Genomic DNA, 21,203 nt, shown 5'->3' with positions numbered 1-21,203 from the left:
TTTCACTTCTCACTTCTGCCTGGTTTCTCCACTGTCAGTGTAGCAACCACGCTTCTTTCTCCTCCCTGCCTGCCTGCCTGCCTTTCGTCCTCCTTCTGCCCCCTCCTCTCCCTCCCTCCCTCCCTCCCTCCTTCCTCTCTCTCTCTCTTTTTTTTTCTAATCCCTACTCTAAATCAGGGAAAGCCCTCCCTGCCTGAGCAATGACTTCCCCGAGCTGAGCAAAGCAAAACAAAGCAGGATGGAAGCTCTAAAAACAGCACAGGTCTCTTAATTCCTCTGTACACATGCACACCGTCAACATCAGATTAGTCGCTAACCTACTTGTGGCGTTCAACCTCCCACGCCCCCGCGCCGGCTATAAATACTCATCTGTCTGCTCTGTGCATTGATCCGATCTGTGCAGGGTGAGCGCAGGGGCTAATGAAGACGCTAACGGGAGACGCCGCTGGAAGACAAATAATCTGTAGCGCAGTGATGAACACGGTTAACCTGGACCCGACGCGGCGCTGCCTCCACGTCGTCAGACGGGGGAAGTCGCATTTATCCCCGTCTTTAATCAGATGTTTACAGTCAAACTAACGCCGGGGCAGTGAACTACAGAAACCAGAGCTGCAGCGTGTCCTTCCTCTGCTGCCTATCAGGATAACGACATAAGAGCCCCAAAAAGAGCAACAAAAAACGCAAAACGCAGAAAAATTATTAGTTAACGACCTATTCTTATGCAAGCAACAACTTTGTAGATCAATTAACTATTTAAAAGTACTTAAATTAAGACCTCTGTGCAAAATGGGTACAAAACGTAACCCAACATGACAAAGGTAGGATTTGCATTAAGTAAAAGTCGACTTTAACACAAAATACATAAAGATACAGAGATACTGCTGGAAAATAATTTATTTATTTTTTTCTTAAAAGATAAGGATAGACCTTATCTTTAAGATCTATATCAGGGGGTAGTATTAGAGACCCTCTACCTATTATATGTGTTCTACATTAACATCGGCCTTATAAATAAATAATTATTATTGTTATTTTGCATTAACATATTAAAATAAACATACGTGATATAACTGACATAAACATACATGTAACGTCTTCTGCCTCCATTTATCCCTTTACTAAAATATTTTGGATTCATGTCAATATTAGTTGCAGTAAATCAGGGTTCTTCATGTTCGTAGAGACCTTCCTTAGCTTAGCATAAATGCTGGAGAATCCTGGCTCTGTCCAAAACTATTAAAATCTCGTTCTTGGTCGGGACTTGTTCTGTCTAATGAAATCAATCAATTTTTATTAATTAATTAATTCATAAAAATGTCAGAAAGTGAGAAGATATGAACTTTCATGTCATTAGGCTAAAGATCAGTTAATTCGACCAGTAAATCAATCTCTATTTAAACAGAGCCACTTGTTTGTGTCGGCTTTGTCGAGTCTCCTCAGGACTTGAGACGAGAACTGATCAAAAGTTCAGTTAAAAATCAGTGCAACGACAAAACCAGAGAAGAAGAGAAGAGACGTCAGAGTAGATGGTTTGCAGGAAGAAGAGTGCGGTTACATTTCCACCATTAAATCCATCTTAATTTGACAGATCCGACATTAACTCCTAAAATCCACCGATAGCTTCTTTTAAAACACCAACCATTTGCTGCATTAAAAGCTCGCTGTGGTCTTTGCACAACAAGATCCAACATGTGAGGAAGATCCAACCCTGAGAGCAGCGTCAGACCTGGAAGCTGATTGGATTTAGAAAGTGTGACGTCAGGGAAGAGCTGCACGAAAACAAAGCTACACGCCAGAGATGAACGACTAGTTTCTAAAAATAACATTAGTTTTAAGTGGAATCGCTTCCATCTCTCTAAATGAACTGATACTGACGACACACCAGGTTTAACCCAGAGACTAGAGTCCAGTGTTTGTGCTAAGCTAAGCCACAAACTGAGACTACGAGCAGCTCAGGTGAGGACGAGGTTCCTCTCCACCGCTCACGACTGCAGCAACACCTGCACACTCAGCCTGAGACTCACCGTTAGTCACGCTGCGCGCGCCGATAAACAACGCCTGCTTTTCGTTTTTTTTTTTACGAGGCACACCTGAACCAGGGTCTGAGTAACACGTCGGCGCCCTGCAGCCGCCGCTCGCGCAACTTCCCCCTACGCTCTCAGTGCACACTTTATTTTTTTAAAAATCATTTATTTGAAATGAGTCTGGGGGCGGGCAGGAGCTTTGCTTAGAGATTTGACTGAAATTAACCAGGATGACTTTTTTCCAGTTTTTTCTAGACGAATAAGAGGAGGAGGAGGAGGAGGGAAGTCGGGGATTGTCGCTGCTCAGAATTCCCTGGAGACTCAAACCCCCCCCTCCACCCCCCAACCCCTCCACCACCACCTCGTCCACCACCATCTCTCCCCATGGCAACAGCAGCTAAAGGAAGAGCCGACCCGAGTTACGCAAGAGGATGAAGCCTTGCCAGCAGTCAGCACCCCTTCCTCCTCCTCCTCCTCCTCCTCCTCCTCCTCCTCCTCCTCCTCCTCCTCCACATATTTTCACAGCCTCCTTATTAAACCTTTTTGCATTTGTCCCCGTCGCTCTCCCAGGCAGCCTCCCCCTTCCTCCCTTATGCCTACTCCCGCTCTGCTTCGCCCTGGCACGCCGCCATCCCCGTCCTTCCCAGTGCTTTCCCGTCTCTTTTTCTTGTCATTGGCATTCGTCTTTGTCCACGGCTGCTGCTGCTGCTGCTGCTGCTGCTGCACAGTATTTAAAATAAATAATAATAAAACCAGAGAAGAAGCAGAAGCTATTTCTGTGGTCGGCTAATCTGAGAGAGGGAAGCTGTAATGTGACCTCTTGACCGAGACGAACTCCCTTTACGCTCCGTCACGACCGTAACTAACAGTGTGAGTGAGTATTTTTAAGGGGTAATTGTGAATGGTTTCAGTGATTAAGGGAAGCAGATAAGAAGCAGGAATGTGTTCACGGATACAAACTTTAAAAATATTGACCTGACCTCTCTGACCTCGCTCAGAGATTCCTCATGACTCACGAGCGTTGGGGGACGTTCAATCTCTCTCCATCGATCTGCTCGAGTCCCTCCTCCCTCCCTCACCCTTTCCTCACCCTATTCCTCGTCCCCCGACACCGACAAACCCCCTTCAGGGCAAACGCTCACTTCCTCCCACTCCTCCGCAGTCGATACCGTGCAAATGCAAACACACGGACGCAGCTACGGATCTCCTGCTGATGGCAGCTCAGAAACAGACACAACAAAGAGTTTATGAATGAACAAGCAGCCGCTTCCAGATATGAGGCAGGGCCTTTGTTTTTTTTTTTTTTTTTTAAGAGGCCCTACAGGGAGGATTTTGTTTGCTGACATGCGAAGGGTCCACTGATTCCTATAAAACGCCCACAGTCTGGAGTTAAACAGCTTTCACCTCCACTATTCAGCCTCCTGCTTTCTGCTGACGGACTGTGAGGCCACGAGGGGACGAGCTTTACAACCATCAGGTCAAATGGTTTAATGGAAAGTTTTCACATTTTTCTTCTATAGCTTTGATAATTTATCTTTCACTTCTTTTTTTTGGTCATTAGTTTCACTTTCCATGATTTAATACACATCTTAATCATCGACCATTAAAGGCTTAATACTTAGTACTTAAAGAGGCTTATACTATATTCCTGTCCTAGGTAATCATTCAACTGAATATGTACAGAAAAAGACAAAAGTTAAACTATTCAAATAAAAAACAAACAAACAAATGTCCTTTCTTTACAATCTGACATTTCGGGGCTTTTTTGCGAATTGATATATAACAACATAACTTCAGTTTCATTACATAATTACACACAGAGAACTGAAACACATCTGTATTTTACATTAGTTCTTACTTTACATATTTCAAAAATAAAGAGCCGTCTTACATGATGTCTTCCCGCTCTTATTTTGAAAAAACGTTGAAAAAACACCACGAGGGAGGTTTTTATTCCTCGCTTCAAAAACTATTTCTAATGTTTTTAATTGAAATATATCAATTAATGTGACACATTCAATAAATAATCTATTAGTTGGCTTTTTATTATTATTATTATTATTATTATTATTATTATATTTTTTTTGTAGTTTAATGGTGGGATCTAAATTTGATTTATAAACAGTTCCCCAAACCTCTACACAGTATGTCATGTATATAAGTAAATAAAAGATATAAGCTTTTCTTTAGTTAGTATTCGCTTTGTTTTATAGAGAACAGCCATTAACCTGGATCATTTTTGTTTTGTGTATTATACATGTGGTTAGTTTGTGGTCTATTATAGTTCCCAAAAACTTTATCTCATCCACATTATTAATTTCCACTCCCTTTAAGTTTTATTTTATTTTTCTATCTCCTTCTACTAAACAACTTGAATTTTGTTTTAGTTTCATTTCGATTAAGAAAGAGTTTCATTCCCAGAAAGTTGACCCGACGCTCCGTCAATTAATCAACAACTCGTTTGGTGACTCTTCACCGGTTGAGCAACACTCCTCCAGAAAATAGTCAAACATCAACGAGACGCAGCTTCTTAAATGTCACGATTTTTTTTTTTTTTTTAGTTTAGTTTAGTTTAGTTTCTGGGGCTGTTAGCAAAATACAAACCTCTAAATAGTGTTTTGTTTTCTCTCAGAGACAATTTTAGTGTTGCAGTTTCAGTGAAAGCGCCGCCACAAGCATCTATTGTCTCCGCAGCCCCACATCAACAGAACGTCCCCCACCGGCAGAGAGTCTCGCTGCAATTTTCTCTAATCATTTCAAATTGCTCGTTGCGTTGCTAAACGTCTGAGCTTCTCCGCGGAACCTCTACGTGTTTTGACTGTCTTTAAGAAAGCAAAGTGACATGTTGTCGTCTGACGGGGGTTTAATGTTTTTCAGAGGATGAGCGGGTGACAGTTAGTCATTCCCCTGCCTGGTGCACGCGGCCGCGCGAAGCAGCTGCGCTCTGATTGGCCTGCGGCGGCAAAGATGGCCGACGTCCCACACAGCGGAGAAACCAACGGTAAGTGTCAGTGTTGATAAATACAGCCCACGGTGTGACCTTAAGAAACCAGCACAGTCAAACCTCAACATCTGCAGCAGCACAGGAGGGTCTCTCAGTTTCAGTCAGACACTCCTCGATAATTCTGCGTCTTTAAAAAGGATGTTTACAGTTAAACTCCTGTGAGGCGGTGAGTCACATAAACGTGAGATCCTGCTCTCTTTCTACTACACAATAAAGGCATAAATAACCAGACTGGTTAAAACTATTCTTATGTGCTAAATTAATTATAGATTTCCGACCTCTGACAAGGAAGGAAGACTAATAAAGTTGTTTTATTATTTGCATTAATCATAGACATGTTTAGCTTAGCATAAACCGCTAACCTGGCTCAGTGCAGAACCATTTAAAACTATATAAATCTATGCCCCCATAGCGTCCATCCTGAATCCAGCGTATGTTTAATCGCCGTAGAGGAGACGTTAATGTCCCGCGTGTATCCGCGGCGTAAACAGATGAATTAATTACGCAGAGAGCCGTTGTGCTGCAGCAGCAGCAGCTATCTGCTCCCGTTAATACTAATAGCTGCGTGTCTGTGCTCGTAGAATCAGCAGCTCTTTAAGTACACATATGAATCGATGCATGATCCGGGCAAAGTCTGACTGGACCAGACGAGAGCTGACTGGGAAATAATGACGAGGAAAGGGAGGAGGGTGGTGGAGGTGGTGGTGGAGGTGGTGGTGGGGGTTTAACAGAGGAGCTTGTTTTTGTCTGAATGCTCCTGCAGGGCTCGTCACTCTCAGGGTACGAAGTGGAAACGGCGGCTTTCCCCGTAGATCTGATCTGACATCCACACATTCAGCCGCTGCTGCTCAGCTGCCTCCACCCAGCCTGCTCCCAGCCACAAAAACAGGCCCAACATATTTTTTTTTCTTTTTTTTTTTAGATTGACAGTGCCGTTGCCTTTCCTCCTGTTAGATTGTTCTTCTTTTTCCCTCTAACCTCCTCTGGCAGCATAAGTACAACTTTGGTTACGATCCCCCGCTGCCGGGCGGCCGCAGTCCTCCACACGAGAACTATGTTCAGACCCTGGATTTATCCGACTAGTGAGGTGTGTTTCACATACAAGGATAATTACAGTTTATTTTAACCTGCACATTTCCCTTAATTATAACTAATGTGGCTCCATGCTACACGCTAAATGGAAAACTCTCAACTAGGGACGCCCCACGGTCGGTACAATCTCTATTTATTGGGAGATAATTCAGGAGCGCAGTGAACATGTGATGTAGAAGAATATAAGGAAGATAAGAAAATCATTTATGAATCTATAGGAGAGGAAATGTTGTTCATTTAAGATCTGAATATTAAAACATCAGTATGAGATCAGACAGCAAAAAGCAGCAACGAAGCGCCAACATTTCTTCTTCTACTGTTTTAATTGCGGTTTGCTTAGCGGAGAATAGGAAGAAGGAGAAGAAGAACAACAAAACCAAGACGAGGAAGAAGAAACTAGAGTAAAAAGAAGAAGAAACCGAAGTAGAAGAAGAATAGAAATAAGAAAGAGAGGAAGAAACCACAGAAGAAGAAACCAAAGTAGAAGAATAAGAAAAGGAATAAGAAGAACAAGAACAAGAAGAGGAAGAAGAACCCAAAAGAGAAGAAGCAGACATTTTTACAGAAACCAAAGTAGAAGAAGTAGAACATGTTTTTAAATTTTTTTAAACATTTTTACAGAAACCAAAGTAGAAGAAGAATAGGAATAAGAGGAAGGTGAAGGTGGAGAAGAAGAAGAACAAAAAGAAGAGGAATAAGAAAGTATAATAAGGAGAATAGGAATAAGAAGAAGGTGAAGCAGAAGAAATCTCATTATGATTCTTCAGAATCCAAAGTTTGATCTAGTTTGAGTTGATAAATGTGGAATAAAAGCAGAACATACGTCAGTTTTTCTGCTGGAAAAGTCACTGAAAACTTCTTTGCATTTAATGATTAAACGAGCGTCTGTGTTTCTTCTTCTGTGTCTTCACGTTAATTTGATTGCGCTCAATTCTTTATAAGATCGCTGCGACTTTCCAACTTAAACACAGTAGCCCCCCCCCCGCCCCCCCGTCCTCTTTGGGCAGTTTTACCCCCATCTTCTCTCTCTCTCCCCCCCCCCTCACTCTTTTCTCCCTCCTCATTCGTAGGAGGTTCCAGCCGTAGGACACAAGAACAGCACCTGCAGACCGAGACTCATGCTGCTCAGTTTCCCTGGCAACCCCTACATTGGGCTTTGCTTGTGCAAACCATTAAGCAATGCCAGCTCTGCACACACACACACACACACACACACACACACACACACACACACACACACACACACACACACACACACACACACACACTTAGAAAGGCGCCCCCACACACACACACACACACACAGAACCAGCCTTTTAAGGGTTGGTTTCCGGCTTCTTTTTAATTTGAGCTTTCTATATTTATTTATTTATTTGTTTGTTTACTTTTTTACTCCCCCTCCCCCCCATCATAAAGACCCCGGGAGCCCGTGACCCCGTCTCAGCAACAGATGTGTGCAGATGACACACCGCACATCCTCTCCGCCTCCTCAGGCTCAGTCTCCAAATAATGCGACACGCTCAGGCTCAGCGTCGGTCCAGCTCCTTCCGAGCCCGAGCCCCCACCCTGATTTTTATTTTTTATTTTATTTTTTTTTATACTTCCCGCTCCTACGCCAACGCTTCACCTTTCTGGGTTGCCAACATCAATGCTGCTCAACCAAATTTCCAGGAAGTGGCTCTGCGTGCCACGAGATCTCACCTGTGGAGGGGAAAAGTGTGTGTGTGTGTGTGTGTGTGTGTAGAAGAAGGTCAACGTTCGTTAGCTCTAATTTAACTCGGCCTGTCTGAGCCCTTCGCTTCGGTTTGAAAAGTTTAAGCCCGGTAATTTGACTGATTGGAGGAGCAGGAGCAGAGGACACGCACAAACACCCACACACACACAAACACGCACACACGCAAAACGCCGAGGTCCTGAGTGGACGGATGGCAGGTTAAAAAAAAAAAAGGCTAATGAACGACGCTTTGATCATTTGCAGCAGATTTCCTCTCAGGAGAAAATGCCGTCAGTACAGTGAAGAAGACACACACACACACACACACACACACACACACATACGTACATATAGGCATGAGACACACCGAGACCTTTTCTGCACAATCAGGCAGGCGGGCGGTGTTGGCAGCAGTATTAGTCACCAACGTCTGATAAACAGGCCGAGTTTGACAGACATTCAAACTGAGAGTCGGCCCACAGCGAAGGCTTTTAGGTTTGGTGGGAGGAAGAGAGAAGCTAACGTGAGAGAATTAAACTCAAACCGAGACACTGCAACAAACCAGGAAGTAACGAAGCCACCGAACAATTCATTCACAATCATCACATTTAACTAATTCTTCTAATTCTAAGTCTTTCCTCCCCCTTATTATTTTTTTTAAATTTATTCCTGTGTTTGTGTGTACTCATTGTATCTATCTGGTTTAATTTAATTTTGTTTATTTATTTTTTATTTAATTTATTTTATTAGAATTTTCTTTGTTATTTTTGAATTTTTGTTTTATTCTATTTCATTTATTTGATTTAATTTATTTTATTTTATTTTATTTGAAATTTTGTTTTATGTTATTTCATTTATTTTATTTTTTTTCATTGTATATTGTATTTATTTTATTTGAAAATTTGTTTTATGTTATTTCATTTATTTTCTTTTTTTCATTTTATATTTTATTTATTTTATTTTATTTGAAAATTTGTTTTATGTTATTTCATTTATTTTATTTTATTTTTGGGAATAATGTTGTTTAGAAAAATATAGAAATCTTAATTTAATGGCATAGACAAAGATCAGAACCGATCACACAGTTCAAGATCGAAAAATATACATGTATACATCAAATTAATTAATCAACGAATCCATATTTATGTGACCACCACCTTCTTTGAGAGGATTACAGACGATGTTCAACGCGTATCATAAAATAATCTAATAAATCACATAAATAAACCTCCCTCATTTAGCCCACGTCTGACAAATTGGTTTCCTCCAAACCAGATGTTGCCAGGTGTTGGGGAGGATCTCCACCACAGCGTAGTTACCCCGAGGGAGGACGTGTCAGATAGAAACCACCCTCCACTTAGCCGAGCCCCGGGGTGATTAAAACCCACCGACACAGCTCGCAAATTAAAGTTCACGCAAAATGAAACATCATCATTTTCCACCATCAAAAAACTCCTCCTGCAGGGAGTCGGCCACAAAACCTTCATTTCTCCGCTTTACGAACGAGGAATACGCATTAACCCACATTTCAGGAGCCGCCACACTTTCCCCCCCCCTCTTTTCACCATATTCGCTTTGGTTCACACAAACTGCGGCCATAAACATTCCTCCCTGTCGCAGCTCTGCCTCCGTCAAAGTGAAAGCTGCTCTGAGGTTAGCGCCGAGTTAAACAGACATCCCTGATCTAGTTTCAGCCTGTCTGTTGTAGTTACTGTTGCTAAAAACCCCGGTTTATTCCTGCCTCTGGGAGAGAAGTTCCCTTTGTGTGAATCTCGCTGCAGTCGCACACTGTAATTTGAAGGGACCGTACGGAAACACTGGTTTGGCTGCCTGAGCATGACACAACATGTAAAAATCCATTTGCTCAGGCAGGAAGCTTTAACTCCTTCTCTGCTCCACTCAGGAGGCTTAACACTGGTCACAAGTCTGGATCATGTTCGTTACTGTAAAATCTGTTCTTATTACCACTTTCACCTGTTACACACCGATCAGCCATAACATTAAAACCACCGGCAGGACAACCAAACAACATTTAAACCATCTTGTGACGATTAAATGTTGTGTTGGGAAACTTTTAGACCTGGAATTCATTCATGTGGATGTTAATTAGACATGTAGCTCCAACTTAGACCAGACCAGACCCCCCCACCCCATAGAAATGACACTCCCTGTCACAGGAACAACGTAAAAAAAACATGAAGAACAGCACAAGGTGTTGACCTGGCCTCCGAATCCATAAATTCAAGATCGAAAACACGACTCAGGGCAACGTCAGACCCGATTAACGACAGCGAAGAGCTGCACAAGAGCAAAGAAGCGAAAAGTAAAGAGAAAAATCAGTGGAAATACCGCAAATCTGTGGAGTGAGATTTAAGTAAAACGACTTCGAAACCGAAAAATCTCTAAATGAATCGACGTTGACTCGAAACGATTCAGAAAATCAGTAGTGATACCCGGTCCTACGTGACAACGGCAGCTGATTAGCTTCGAGCGTTAGAAGGTAGTGACGAAAATAAATAAATAAATCACACAGGAGAGTCTTCTTGTGTTTAAATATAACATGGTAATCTATTATTAATTAGATCTGCATGACGGTTTGTACCTTCTTTTAGCCTCTGAGCTAACTATGGCTCTTCCTGTTTCCCCTGTACGGTTATAAATACAGAACACTGCCCCCTGCTGGTAGGAAGAGCTCTTTAACTTCATGCAGATGCTGAACATATGTACCAGCTGTTTGTTGACTATGGTTTTTGTGGTGCGTTCAAGGGCAACTATTTGACTCAGACAAAGGAGAAGTCACAGATGTTTGATGTCGGTTTGGTTCGCAAGTTGTAATTTTCCCCTTGAACCAGAGTTACGTACGGAGCTACAGGATTCAGACGAAAGAAGACTCATCGTTTTTCAGGTCAGTCTGCAGAGATCCTGAGTATCATCTGACTCTGCAGCTAAAAGAGATCGATCAGAGCAGAGAGCTGACAAAGAGGCATCAGAAACACTTCAAAACAAGTTTAGTTCTCTTAAAAATAAAGACGGCCGAGGCCTGAGAAGAGCTCTGAGAGTTCGGGTTAGCGTGTAACTTTGATTAGTGTGGGTTGCTGGCGTAGTTTATTTTGGCCCCACATATTTAACCAGAGTCAGCGCCGAGTTCAGAGACACAGTTGATCATTAACAGGAAACGGTTTGTTGCAGATTACTGAGGCGGCGACATGCACCGTGAGCCCAGAGACGAAATCAAACCCAGAGTTCGGCTTGTAAAGCTAACGTCGCACCTGCTTAAATAAAATGCAGCTATTTGACAAACTGCACAATAATTCAGGTTAAAGCGGCGACGCACGCGGACGTCAGCTCTGTGCATAAACACCAGCGTCCAGAGGAAACGGTGGAGCGGTGGAAACCTCCGTCTCCTCCATACCGTCTTTATAAGGTAAACTTTTTCCACCTCGATAAACGTAGCCCCCCGTTCACTGCAGTTGTTCACAATTCATCATCACGCAGCGTGTGTTGTGTTGCCGGAGCCGCAGACCAGACCTGTTGGGCTTGTGCGCGAGGAGGTTCCTTTTTTTTTTATACGACAAAGAGGAATGTAGGGTCCGTTCAATAAACACTGGCACTGTTAACAAGACGTCTGGGCATTTTCAGGGGCACTGAGGGACAGGCGAGAGAAAAACCAAACGAAGGTGTCGCCTGCACAGAGCAGGGTTGTAAATACATGACGAGAGACAGCAGCTTCGGCGCACACTGTCAGGAAGGTTAATGAACCGCGCTCTCTTCTAAATCGGTGGGTTTTAACTCCGGGTCACATTTTTCCGTTGCTACTAAGTGGGACACGCATCCTACGTTAGCTTCACAAACGCTGCCTCCGTGTGTATTCGAGGCCCACGACTTAAAACTATCACTTCAGATGCAGTTTATCAACAGAGCTCCAGTCGTGACACACAGCAGGATTTACATATTAACCTTAAAACAGGAGCCTTCATGGGCAGGGACCCCCGACCTACTATATGTGTCCTATATTAAACTAGTGCTATTTATGATTATACATTATTATTTTGCATTCAGTATTGAGCTATACCTCATCCCTTTACTAAAATATGATGGATTCGTGTTAATGTGCATTTAAAGAAATTTAAATTTGAGGGAGAAAATTTAAAAAATATAATAAAAAAGTCTAATCAACCAAAGATTTCTGCAGAACCTGTGATTTAATCAGATAAATCAATAAATCCACGTGTTATTTTGGCCTCAGTCAAACTTTGCATTAACATTTGTGTTCACAGCTACTATATCGGTTTCCTCCAGGACAGATGTTAACACTCTGTGGTTGCTATTTAGATCAGGTTAGCTTCACCGGTTTAGTGTGACTGAACTAATTAAGCTGCACGATTAATTATTCAAAGCGTGATGTTTCTGCTGTCGTCCATGTGGAGGCTTTCTTAGCCTTAGAAACCAGCTGTTTGACAGAAGTAAACAGAGCGGGGGACAGGAGTTCCTAACTTCCTGCACAGTTACCCACAGTCTGCGTCACGCCGTCATTCCTGGAGGTTACACATAAACACACCGCGCGCAAACAACCGCCTTCAGCGGGGCTAGAGAAGGGCCGACCGTGCCGCGGCGCTGCCAATAAAGCTTATTAAAAAGCGATTTCATCAAGACGTCGGGTTTCATGAATGAACCTCAGAGCCGCCCCTGGAGGCTGAGTGATTCATCGATCGGCCCGGGGTTTCCTTCTTTAAGTCCCACGGGAGGAAAAGGAAACAGCAGGCGTCTTGTCTGCTGTTCTCTTTAAAAAAAGTGATTGTTGTTGTGACTAAGAGGAAAAAATTAAAAAGAGGAAAACAAAACAAAGCCTCGGCTCAGACATCTGCTCTGACTTTGTTTGATCATCATTTACAGAAATCTGATAGTGATCGATTGCAAATATAGATTCCTGCAAATGTGCAACGTCACTGGATCGGATTCTTATTTGCAGTCGCGCTCAAAACGAAGATACGTAAGAGATGCAATATTTAAAAACACAACCAGTTTATTTTATCCCACAGCAAAGTAAAGATTGTTCAGGTTTCTACAAACTACATTCAAGAAGATATTTATTCAATATGAATAAGTCAGCGGGGCCTGAAAAATAAATCTTTCTCCGTCCTCTGACAGAATAAATTGTGTCAAGTCAGATTTCAGACGACTGGAGGGAGTTGTGCGTTATTTTTATATGGGAGTCAGAAGCTGCCAAACCCCTGAGATGGAAAAGACCCGATAAGAGACTTTATCAGCGTTCAGATGAGTTAAAAAAGCTCCCTGACATCTGGTCAACTGGTGCAAAGAGAGCAGCGTTAACGTCTCGATTAGCGTCGGTGTTTCTTTTTTTTTTTTTTTTTTTTAAACGCTGGTCTCGGCCACTAAGCGTCGTCATGTGACGGCCTCGGGCCAGTCTGAGGAAAGTCATTCTCCACAGCCGAGTCTTGAGCATGTGATAGCACGCCACGCACTTTAGCTTTCTCCCCTTCTGATAAAGGCAACGCCTCGAGTGCAGGCCCGGCAGGAGATGTGATGAACTGGGGCAAAAGGCACAACAAGATGCCAAACAAAAATGCCTCGACAAGTTGCGGAGCGATAAGGAAGTGAACTGGGTTCTCCCCACCGCATTCTCAGAAAATTCACCAGAACTGAAGGAGGCAAGTCACGTCGAGTTCAAGGTGACACCGCCTTCAGACTCTTCGCACCACGCTTAAACTGAGAGGAGTCCGGAGACGTTATAGAGCAAAAAAATTTGAATACGCCGTGTTCAAATGTGTTTTCGAGATTAAAACCCCAAAAATCCGTACGAGATTTTTTAGATTCAAACCGCTGCAGAGTGAAGGGTTTTCACGGGACAGTGTGACAGATTTAGTTTAGATGCAAAACAACTTCAAATAGAAGAAAAATGACCTCAAACAGACAAACATGTGACTAAACAAGAAACAATCTCAAAGAGACGCAAAAATATAAATATAAAGAGACACAAAATGACCTTGAAGACACACAAAACCATATAATTATAAAAATAGACTTCATTCTGGACACGGTCACAGGACACTTCAGCAAACCAGACACCGAACTAAATGACCTAAAACTCCCGCAAAACACCAAAAACATCATTAAAAATAGACAAAAAACAACCTCTAAAACACACAAAGTGTCATAAAAGGATAGAAAATGACTACAATTAGACACCAAACAACCTCCAATCCATCAAAGACACAACTGTCAACTAATAGACAAAAAGAATATTAAAAATAATAACAAAATAACAAAAATCTGACTATACACAGACACAAAATGACCAGAAAATAAATAAAAAGTGACCCCATTAAATTACATAAAACACCGGCACTTTCAGACTTTAAATCAGTGCAGAGTGAAGGATTTTCACGGGACAGTACGACAGATTTAGTTTGGATGGATGCAAAACAACTTCAAATAGAAGAAAAATGACCTCGAGCAGACAAACAAAACTGCATAAGTAGGACAAACATATGACTAAACACGAAACAATCCCAAAGACACACGAAAACATCAATATAAAGAGACGCAAAATGACCTCGAATACACGCAAAAAAACATAGAAATATAAACAGACTTCATTCTGGACACGGTCACAGGACAATTTAGTAAATCAGACGGACCCCCCCACCTATTATAGGTGTTCTATATTAAACTCAGCCTAGTGCTATTTATAAATATCATCATTTAGTATTAAGTATTAAGCTGTCCTTCATCCCTTCACTAAAACAACTTGGATTCAAGTTAATGTGTATTGAAAGAAATTTAAAATTTGTGGGGGATTTTTTTAAAAATATATAAATAATAAAATGTCTAATCAACTAAAGATTTTGCAACCTCTAGAACACACAAGTGACATAAAAGGATAGAAAATTACCACAATAAGACACCAAACAACCTCCAATCCCATCAAAGACAAAAAAATATATTAAAAAGAGACACAAAACAACAAAGAAATGACTATAATAGACACAAAATAACCAAAAAATACTGCAAATACACAAAAACTGATCCCAGCGTCCAATTAAATTACATAAAAAGGACAAAAAAAAATACCTACAGCGATGCAACATGAATTCAAAGAGACACAACGTGATCCCAAAAGACACACTAAGACAAACCAATTACGACAAATACACACAAAGCGACCTTGGAAACCCCTTTTTGGCCTTCGTTCAAAACTTTGCAAACCCTGAATCACGTCCAGATATTTCACCCTGAGCTACAAACGCTGCAGCAGCTGTGACACTGCAGCACGGGAACCAAATAACACTCGATTAAAAATAGAGCCCCGTGTTATTTGGAAAAGTAATGCACTGTTCTTCAAGCTGAATTATTAATGTTGTTTGACCGAGTAAACTCAATGAAAACAAAAAATTAAAACCCCTGCGCACAGGAAGCGTTGATACGTTTAAATAAACAGAGACTGCGGCTCACTACACACACACACACACACAAACAAACACACACACACATGAGGAAATGTGGCGCCTGGATCGACTGCTGGGGAATGGCAGTGATGCACACTTTCACACCCAGCATGTAACGCCTCGAATTCCTCGATCTGTGAACTGCAAACGTCTGTTGACACGCAAATCTGTCAATTCTCAACATAACACAGAATCGTCGGAGCCAATCCGCGCTCGGAAACCACGCGCGGCGGGAAGCCCGGGCTCCAGTCAGGGATTTTAATCTCCGGTTATATTTACGTTTTATTGGGGTTCGTGCTGCAGCAGGAGCGCAATAAAAGTCACAGCTTGGTTGTTGGCCTCATCAGATAGGAGACAACAGCCACCGACCACATGAGAGAGATGACGACGCTAACGGTGCAGCCACAGACGCTCAGAGCGGCTTAATTCAAGCATCTGGAGACAAACGTCTCAATTCTCTGACTGTGCATCAATTAACTTTAAAAAGTCAATTAATTTAGAAATATTTCCGTTTCAAACCTGTTTTATTTTGTTATGAAAGAGATTTCCACAAAACTAATGTTATTTCAGTAGTTTCTTATCGCTTATTTGCAGGATTTGTCTGTTAACGAGAGGAAGAGGAAAAAAGGAAAAACAAAGGAAAAAAAAAAAGCAAAACAAACATCAACTTCACAAGAAAAGTGAAAGTTGAACCGCAGCTGTAGCTGAGTTGGATTCACATGAAAAATTACACAACGCCGCTTTCAGGGTGCGTGGGACAAAAACCTGCCGTTAACCTCTGACTGGAAATGACTTAAAATCATGAAAAACAAAACAAAAAAAAAAAAAAAAAGAAAGTTAACGCAACATATGATCATTGATTGACTCATTTGTCACATCCTCCCATTTCTTGTTAAAGAAATGCAAAATCCGACTTCTAGTGAAGGCGACACTGACAAATCACACTGACACCTTTGCACGGTTCAGAGGAATCAATCGCAGGAGGAAATAATTCCAAAACGCGTCGTTAGGTTAAACATTAAAATCATGTAGCTGCTGCAACACATCGTTACAGAGTCATAGGTCTTCAAAAGGGTTTTTTTTCTTTTTTTTTAACTTTCCCCCACAAATTTAAAGAGAATCTCAGGTGAAATCCCATGTATGCATTTATGTTTATGTTTATGACGGTTAGACGCCACCGTACTGTTGCACATGTTTGAAATTAAAATAATAATGTCTGGACCTGTGCATTATTTGAATATCTTATTATTTAATGCAACATAATGCACATATTTTAAATTACACATATAAGTAGGAAGGGGGTCTCTACTTAATCTCTCCATTAGTTTGAAATGTTTAAGAGTTTAACCTGAATCTTAAAACTGAACGATTTCCCAAAATGCACCTTGGCGTTGACTAAAACTTGAAATACAAAAAGGAGAAGATGCTTTTATGAAATTCCCCGACTCGTTAGTGATCCAGGAAACGCCACGTCTCTCTCCACTACACCCTCTAATCGTCTCCCCGTCGTCTTTAAACACGAGTGCAGCAGATTTCACAGCTCTTACGCCGCTGACTTTACGCACACTTTATCACGCTAACTCGGTAACGCAACATGAGAAAACGCAGAGTTGTAATGAAAGGGGGGGGTGTTTTCTCCAGACGTAGGAAATTACTAGAAAACACAAACAACTAAATCACAAATACCCACTAAAAACGCAATGATGAACGCGATGAACACGACCGTCTGCAACAACAGCTCAGTCAGAATAAACAGGTATTATACACTCACTAGCCACTTTATTAGGTACACAAGTGAACGCACCCAATCCCGTCTCCGTGGCAGTTGTGATTTCCAGGTTCAGGTTAAAATAACTTGGAGAGAGCCCTTGATTCATCCGTGTTTTCACTGCGGAGGCCGTGTTGTTTTTGCACCGTTGTGTTGTACTGTGTTGTGTCTCTAGCGTTTCTAGGGTTTTAACAACCCCATTGGTAGTAAATGGGCTGGGCTAAAGAACATAAGTACCCTGTTAATTCAATACAGTTTAACAGCAGCACAAGCTACAGTTAAATTATTACTGCCGCTACTGTACGTTATAACCTTTATGAAGCTCAGGTTTAGTGCAGGGCCGTTATGTTTTAATTGTTTTCACTAGTAATGAGCTCACAAGTGAGTGTAGATTAACCTAATTAAAATGAGCCCTACGACGACTACCAGGTGCTCACACTTTAATGCATCCGTAATTATATTATGTATGTATATAAATTTACTTTTACTTAAGAGCAGGACTTTTACTCATAATCAGGTGTTTTTAAAATGTTTCCTATAGTAAAATATCTGAGTTTTTTTCTCCATTTAGTAAATAAACAATTTACAGCGTTTGAAGACGTGTTTTCTGAAAACTAAGATTTAGTGCAGGACTGTTACACTACGATGCATTTGTTTTCACTGGTGTACCTAATGAATTGGCATGTGAGTGGCAGTGTGTGCAGCTGAAGGTTTCCTTGCACACAAACACAACGCGGTGACGTCTGCACAAACAGAGCAGAAAAACCGGCAGCAAGTCTGATCCAACTCACCACAACAGCTCCAGTCGCACATTTAAAAACAAAAACACAAAGCGTTTTCCCGGGACTCACCTTTCAGATTCTTCGGGTGGTTCTGCTTGGTGCGCGGCATCTTTTCCGCCTCAGTTCACAGGTGCATCTTGGAGGAAAGCGTATTCTAACCTTGAGGAGAGTCGACTCCTGAGCCACGATCTGGGTACATCTGCAAAAAAACAAAAAACAAAGAATGAATATAAACAGACAAACACATACTGCATGTGTCGAGTCTGGAGCGGCTGAACGTGAGCTCCACGGATCAATGAGGCTCTGTGCGGTCAGAGTCTCCCCTCGCTCCCGTTTGGCAGCTGTCTGGGAGTCCGGGACAGAGCGGCTGATTGAGTCTACTCCTCAAACAGGTGCCCCCGGCCTCACTTTTCATTTCAGGTCGTGTCCTCTTCGGCCCACCGCCTGCTGTCAGCGGGAGGGAGGTGTGAATTCTCATATCGGTATAACCTCTGCAGCAGCTGCTATCTGCCACTCTGATCCCCCGCAAAAGACAGAGAGGTGTGCGCCGGTCATGGTCGGACGACAGCGCGCTGTCACATATCTTCCAGTAAAGAGTTGGACACACACACACACACACAGGAACTGGTTTCCCACTTTGTTTTTCGATGTCCCTTTTTGGCTTTTTGCGAAGTGAATATTAAGAGGCTTAATTTAGCCTTGATGCAAAAAAAATCTGCTTTGAAGAAAAAAAAAAAAAAAAAAAGGTGGGCGTAAGGAGTTAAATGTTACCCCAAGATGTCAAAGCCACAGAGCTGCCTGATGAGCACAAACAACCGCAGAGCAAAGAAAAAAAAGCCCACCTCTGCACAGACAGGAACTCAACACAATCAGGAATAAATATCTCACTCAGCTTTCTCTCTATATATAAAATTTAAGCATCACCCCTCTCCTCTGACATGCATGCTGCAGCCTGGACTCAGCCTTTGTTTCCTCCCACCACCGATATTACATAACACTTACTACAACTGGAGGATGATTTGTCTCCATACACACTTGGTACATGTGGCGCTACAGCAATGACATCATCTCACGGTGGACGTGTCTCGGTCGGTGCACCGGGACGCACGATAATATATATATATATATAGATATAAATAATAATAATAATAAAAGAGAGATGCAGGTCGGTTTGGAAGTCGCACGCACACACGACGGTCACACGAAGAGCTCCTCACCTGGATGCCTCAGTCCTCCTCCTCCTCCTCCTCCTCCTGATGCTGCTGCTGCTGCTACAGCCGCTGCTTCAGTGCAGGGTCGACGGCTCGGATGAGGCGGAGGAGAGAGACGTGCACATCTCCCTGGTCGGTCAGTCAGTCCGTGGGCGCACAAAATGCACAAATATATTTTGAGGGGGGGTGGGAAACACCCTGGGGGTGGGAAAAATAAGGCTGCGTCTTAAGCCGGTGATGATTCACACCTGAAGCTTTTTCTGTCAAAGCTGCACAGCGGTGCAGAGATGGGGGTTTGGTTTGCTCGTTTATTTATTTATTTATTTATTGGTTGGTTTTGCACAAGCGCTGCAATCGAGTGCAATTCTGGCAAAAAAAAACGCAGCCGGGTTCAAATGTATAATCAGGCGTTTAACGCAACGCAATGAAGTCAGCGAAGGCAACGCGTGAATGGGAATAGCGTATATTTGGTGCCTGTTGCAACACGTGAACGCCCTGTAAGCGAGGGAGGAGCCAGGGAAAACCCCTCAGTGTCTCTGCAACAGCCTCCGACGGGACACTTCCCCTCTCCAACAAAACGCCACGGCTCCAGCCCTACCTACGTACATGCACGTTTATGGCGACATGGGCATATGAGGTGGCGGCTTCGGGCTCGTCTGCAGAGCAAATATATATATGGTGCTGAAAAATAAAGGGGCGACGAAGACAGACAGAGATACAGAGATACAGAGATACAGAGAGAGAGAGAGAGAAGCGCCGGGGAGCTCAGAGTTGTCTCCGTCTGCTGCAGGAGTCCAAAAACAACACTGCGCAAAATTTTTAAAAAATAAATAAATAAATATAAAATAAAAATTAAAAATAGCCGCCTCTCTCTGGAGAAACCCTCAAAGTTCGCGTCGGGCTAAAAGACACGCTCGGCCCGTGTATTTTAAAAGCATGCTCGGATCTCTCTCTCTCCGGCTTGCAGCCGCCGAGGTCGACCTATAATCACCCGGACAGAGGCGCGCTCCTCCGGCCGCGAACAGGCGCAGCGACGCGAGGTGCGGAGCGGAGGTGTTCATACTCACAGGTGCGGGTGGAGACGGAGTCGGGGTAGACACACACACACACACTCGCTCACGCTCACACTCACGCTCACACACACTCACCTTTTAGGTTCCAGCTCTGTTTTCTCTTCTTCACCTTCTCTCTCACTTTCTATTGCAGGAAACAGACCACTGACGTCAGCGGGGGTCCCGTCTCCGCCTCCCGGCCTCGGGGGTGTCCTCCCAGGCCAGCAGGGGGGCTTCAGACGGGCCGCCGCTCCGCCTCCACCTCAAACCCGGCGAGCCCAACTCTCACCTGTCGATCCTCCTCCTCCTCCTGTTATTATCTGTTATTATTTTAACAACCCCATCGGTAGTCAGTGGGCTGGGCTAAATAACGAATGCAATTCAACAGCAGCACAAACTACAACCTCACAAATTATCACACGGTTCAACAACCATTACTGAATATTATAACCTTCATGAAGCTATTACATGTTTAAATTTAATTCACTTGCTTTCACTAGTGACAGTGATTAAAATTAGCCCTGCAACTACCCAATGCAACAAGGTGCATCCTTAATTATAATATATATGTATATAAACATTTACTTTAATACTTAAGAGCAGGATTTTTACCCATAACCAGGTGTTTTTAAAACGTTTCCTTTTCTTAAATATCTGAGGTCTTTCTCCATTTTGTAAATACGGCGTTTGGAGACGATTTGCAGTATTTAATTATTAGTATTTATTACATTATGAAAGTCACAAAACTAATATTAAGTGCAGGACTGTTATTGCTAAAATGCATGTGTTTTCACTGATGTACCTAATGAATTGGCACAGGAGAGGCAAGTGCAGCGTGTGTAGTTAAAGACGGTTTCCAAAAACAAGAAAACATGGTATATTTTTGTGCACATTTGCTTTTTTTTTTTTTTTTTTTTTTTACTAAATGTATCCTTTAGTAAAATATCCGAGGGCTTTCTCCATTTTATAAATAAACCATTTACAGCGTTTGGAGACGATTTAGTGAACTTTATAAAAGTAAAAATATTATACGAAGAAGATTTAGCGCAGGACTGTTACATCAGAACGCATTTGTTTTCACTTCTCGCGG

The 21,203-nt window shown here is 42.5% G+C and overlaps 1 protein-coding gene across 4 annotated transcripts in view; it reads right to left on the bottom strand.

Annotated features, from left to right (window-relative positions):
- Positions 1-20,448, bottom strand: part of hivep1 (HIVEP zinc finger 1) — a 52,222-nt gene extending 31,774 nt beyond the window's left edge. The window contains exons 1-2 of one of the 4 annotated variants that reach the window (XM_047605869.1): positions 20,210-20,448; positions 17,920-18,049 (exon numbers count right to left, since the gene is read on the bottom strand). In XM_047605869.1, the coding sequence (XP_047461825.1) occupies positions 17,920-17,959 (40 nt within the window). In that variant the 5' untranslated portion in view covers positions 17,960-18,049; positions 20,210-20,448. The other 3 variants (XM_047605863.1, XM_047605865.1, XM_047605864.1) reach the window with 3 other exon arrangements.
- Between the last annotated feature and the right edge of the window lie 755 nt (positions 20,449-21,203).

Source organism: Mugil cephalus, chromosome 14, assembly GCF_022458985.1.
Source record: "Mugil cephalus isolate CIBA_MC_2020 chromosome 14, CIBA_Mcephalus_1.1, whole genome shotgun sequence".
In the NCBI taxonomy this organism is placed as follows: Eukaryota; Metazoa; Chordata; class Actinopteri; order Mugiliformes; family Mugilidae; genus Mugil; species Mugil cephalus.
Note: the sequence above shows the minus strand (reverse complement) of the source record. Positions and strands in the feature narration are given on the sequence as shown.